The sequence below is a fragment of the Patiria miniata genome, unplaced genomic scaffold, assembly GCF_015706575.1.
Source record: "Patiria miniata isolate m_02_andy unplaced genomic scaffold, ASM1570657v1 HiC_scaffold_7, whole genome shotgun sequence".
Lineage (NCBI taxonomy): Eukaryota > Metazoa > Echinodermata > Asteroidea > Valvatida > Asterinidae > Patiria > Patiria miniata.
The window spans coordinates 14699014-14702583 of NW_024037074.1; the positions used below are offsets into that span (position 1 = coordinate 14699014).

Genomic DNA, 3570 nt, shown 5'->3' on the forward strand with positions numbered 1-3570 from the left:
CCGGCTCAATCACATGGGCTCAATTTATTGCTTAGCCCCGTACAAAAAGGGGGCGTATCAGACCGCGCGTTGCCATGGAAATATTCACCGATACCTAGTCTCCTGCTGAACTCCGTCTCTATGTCCTGCTTCCGAATCCGCTTCATATGTATCGAGTACACCGACTGCGCATTCCTACTGCCTTCTCAAAAAAGTATTCCGATTGAAGCCATCGCACAGTTTTATGAAGTTCGTTAGCGAAGGCATTTGGTGAGCCCACACACGAATCCTGATTGTTGTGTCCGTGCGGTGGTTGTCGAAGCATTGCTTGCCTCGGAGACGAACTGTTCCGCAAAGTTTTACCAACGTTACCGCTGTCATGGAGGCGACTACAGTTGGAAATCAGGAGTCTGCGGGCAGCACGGGCGAGACGGCGAATTTCTATGTGTACATCGTATTGAGTACACTGGGGCTAATTGGTAACGCCTTCGTTTGTCTGGTGATGCTGCGATATCGCAAGGTTTTCAACTCCTCAACCAACAAGCTCATCCTCCATCAATCCTTTGTGGATTTCTTGGCGTCGTTTGTATTTATTCTCAACCGATTTCTGAGGGTAACGACACCGATTCCCGCTAATGCGATTGGTGCGCTCTACTGCAAGCTCTGGTGGTCTGAATGGCCACTATGGGCGCTGTATGTCACCTCTACCTACAACTTGGTGGCCATATCCATGGAGCGATACTTCGCAACATGTCATTCGATTGCTCATCGTAACATGTTGACATCCAAGCGTCTCAAACTCATCATGGTGGCTGCTTGGCTGTGTGGCTGGATACCAGAGGCTCATCTTGTACCCATCTCCTACCAGCTCGATGATTCCTGTGAAGGATTCTGGCCAAGCCGTATCATACAAGCCATCGGTGGAGTTTCCATCGCTATCTGGGAATTCGTCATCCCGCTTTCCATCATGATCTTTGCTTACACCAGAATCATCATGGAGCTTCACAAGCGCTCCAAAAACAGAGTCGGCAACAACAGCAACAACAACGATGCCCAGAACATGCTGTCCAAAGCCAACAAGAACGTCACCAAGACTCTGTTCGTGGTCGCCATCTTCTTTGCCATTTGCTGGGCGCCGACTGATGTCAACTACATCTTGTACCACAGCGGACTGAACGAGAACTCACTAGACAGCGTTTTCTACCAAGTTGCGGGCGCGATTGTCCTGATTAACATGTGCATCAATCCTATCATCTACTGCTTCACCTATGATCGCTTTCAGAAGCAAGCTTGGAAGATGGTGTCTGATGTCTGCAAGCGGCCTCAGAATCGGGTGGATATCATTGAGTAATCAGCGACGATGCGAGGTAAACAAGAAACTTTCAAGTAGCCATAATATTGGTTGGTCATTCTCGGGCACATTTTAAATTATGATTACTGTGGTAATGATAAAGTACAGGGTCTCGGAATTGTTGCAGTCATTCCACTAATATTAAAAATACTAACACTCTCTTTTTGCAGAAAGTATATCTATAGATCCTGAAGGTTTAGTAGATACTCTACACAATGGTCTTTATCCCATCTCATTTGGACACCCCAGTCTAGAGATACATCTCATTAAATGAAATGACTTAATTGGGCCACTTGGTATTTAATAAAGGACATTCACTTAAGAGGGTGAAGAAAGTGGCCCACACAGATTTTGACAGTCCGCACAAGCTTTGCAAAAGGTTAATTCATTAATCACACAGAACAAACATCCAGTCGAGAGTAACGAAACATGGTAATTTTTTTTAACAAAACCGATTTAGTTTCCTCCGAAAAACATGTTGTTTGAGTGGTTCATTTTGATGTTTCGATCTAAATCGAACGAAGTTTCAAGTTTCATTGAAAGGTGCGAAAAAATAACCGTTTAGCTGCCCTAAAGGCTAATGAAATCCAAGGCAAATAACGAGTAATTTTGCCACTTTAAATAAGTTATGAAGAACGAAACTAAAATTTACACTCGAAATAACCTCATATGCACTCCCAATTGTTGGACTTAAAATGTCCACGAAAATATGGGCAGGGGAGAATTGTGTAGTCAAATTACTGAAGTACAATGTAGTACTTCCGATCAGTTGTCCGGGAACTGAGAAGAAGGTGGTGGCTTAAAAAGCTATGTAACTGTTGCATTGAACAGTCTCATGCAATTTCATTTCCTCTCAGCATTATAGTTTGCCCGATTTTTGGCTTAATTTCCTAAATCAGAAATTTTCAACAATTTCATTTATTAACAAGAATCCATCAGCGCAAGAATTTGTAGGGCAAGGATGCAATATTACATTGGTTTCATCTATTGGTACAAAAAATCAGTCGTGCAATTCTGCCATATAGGAACATCATTGTGAAGCCATGCGTATAGTGTGCATTTTACCGGGTCTTAATGTGCCGTGCTGGTAGAACATTGAGGTTCCTGGCTGATGGCCCCTATCTCACGCGGATCTGGGGTTTGCTTGACAGACAAGCAATGCTGGCCCTGATGGAGTGATGCATTACGCACGAACAGTCCATACGGAACAGCCAAATATAGATGGCGCTATGCCCACTCATGAACGCCATAACATGACCGAAGAGATGAAATAATTGACAAGCCTACAATACGCGCCGGCGGCCTTGTCTAAAAGTTAGTGCAAGTCATGCGCTGAGAACGTCACGTTTTTTCTAAACCGCCACTTATTCCACGACTTGTGCGTTCATATGGGCTCCGTCATTGATCTCCATTAGAACGACTCAAATGGAGATCATTGATCTCCATTTGTAAAGCCCGGTTCATACTTCATGCGAATGCGAAGCGAATTTCACGTCTTGAAACATTCGCTGCGAACTTTGCCGGGGTTGGAATGTGTTCAACTTTTTTTACGAATTCGCAGCGCGAATACTATAGGCCTATGTAATAGACCATGGTCTATGATTATGTGAGCAGATTCGCTGATTAATTAGGCAAGACAACCGCCTCGGATAAGTAAGTTGTTCTACTTTGCGCGCGAACCCGTCCAAGGCCGCCCTCCATTGATCTTTATTAGGAAGACTAATGGAGATCAATGGGGCTCTCAAAAGTGGTAACAATAAATTACGCGCTCACTTTTGTTGGCGCACGCAGCCCATTCGCTGAGGCCGTCCAAAGCACGTCACCTATGACGTTAGCCAACTCTCGACTTTATTAATTACAGGGAAAACATTTCTGATCTATGTTTTTAATTTCGTAACGACGTATGAGACAGACCATATACATGTATATTTAAAAAATAAAATAACTAGATTGGAAACCCATGCATAATGACAGCATGAAGTGGCTACGCATGAATCCGCATGATGTAATAGAATACCCGCTGCGTCATTGTCTGCGCACATGCCCCCCCCCCCCCCCCCTCATCAAGTCCCCTCTCTCACTTTCACCGATGAGGGGGTACTTGCGCACGGAACATCTTTCCTGAATAAACCGGGGTACTTTATCCATATTCCCATCATCGAAGATGAACAAGAACAAGTCAAGTAGTCATATCTGATATTTTGGCAAAACATTTAACAACAAAAAGTCACTTTGTTGGC

The 3570-nt window shown here is 44.1% G+C and overlaps 1 protein-coding gene across 1 annotated transcript; it reads left to right on the top strand.

The window, feature by feature from the left end:
- The first annotated feature begins 418 nt into the window (after positions 1-418).
- Positions 419-1330, top strand: LOC119744979 (galanin receptor type 1-like). Its single transcript, XM_038221202.1, has one exon. The coding sequence runs from the start codon at positions 482-484 to the stop codon at positions 1328-1330; it is 849 nt and encodes a 282-aa protein (XP_038077130.1). The 5' UTR covers positions 419-481.
- Positions 1331-3570: the final 2240 nt, after the last annotated feature.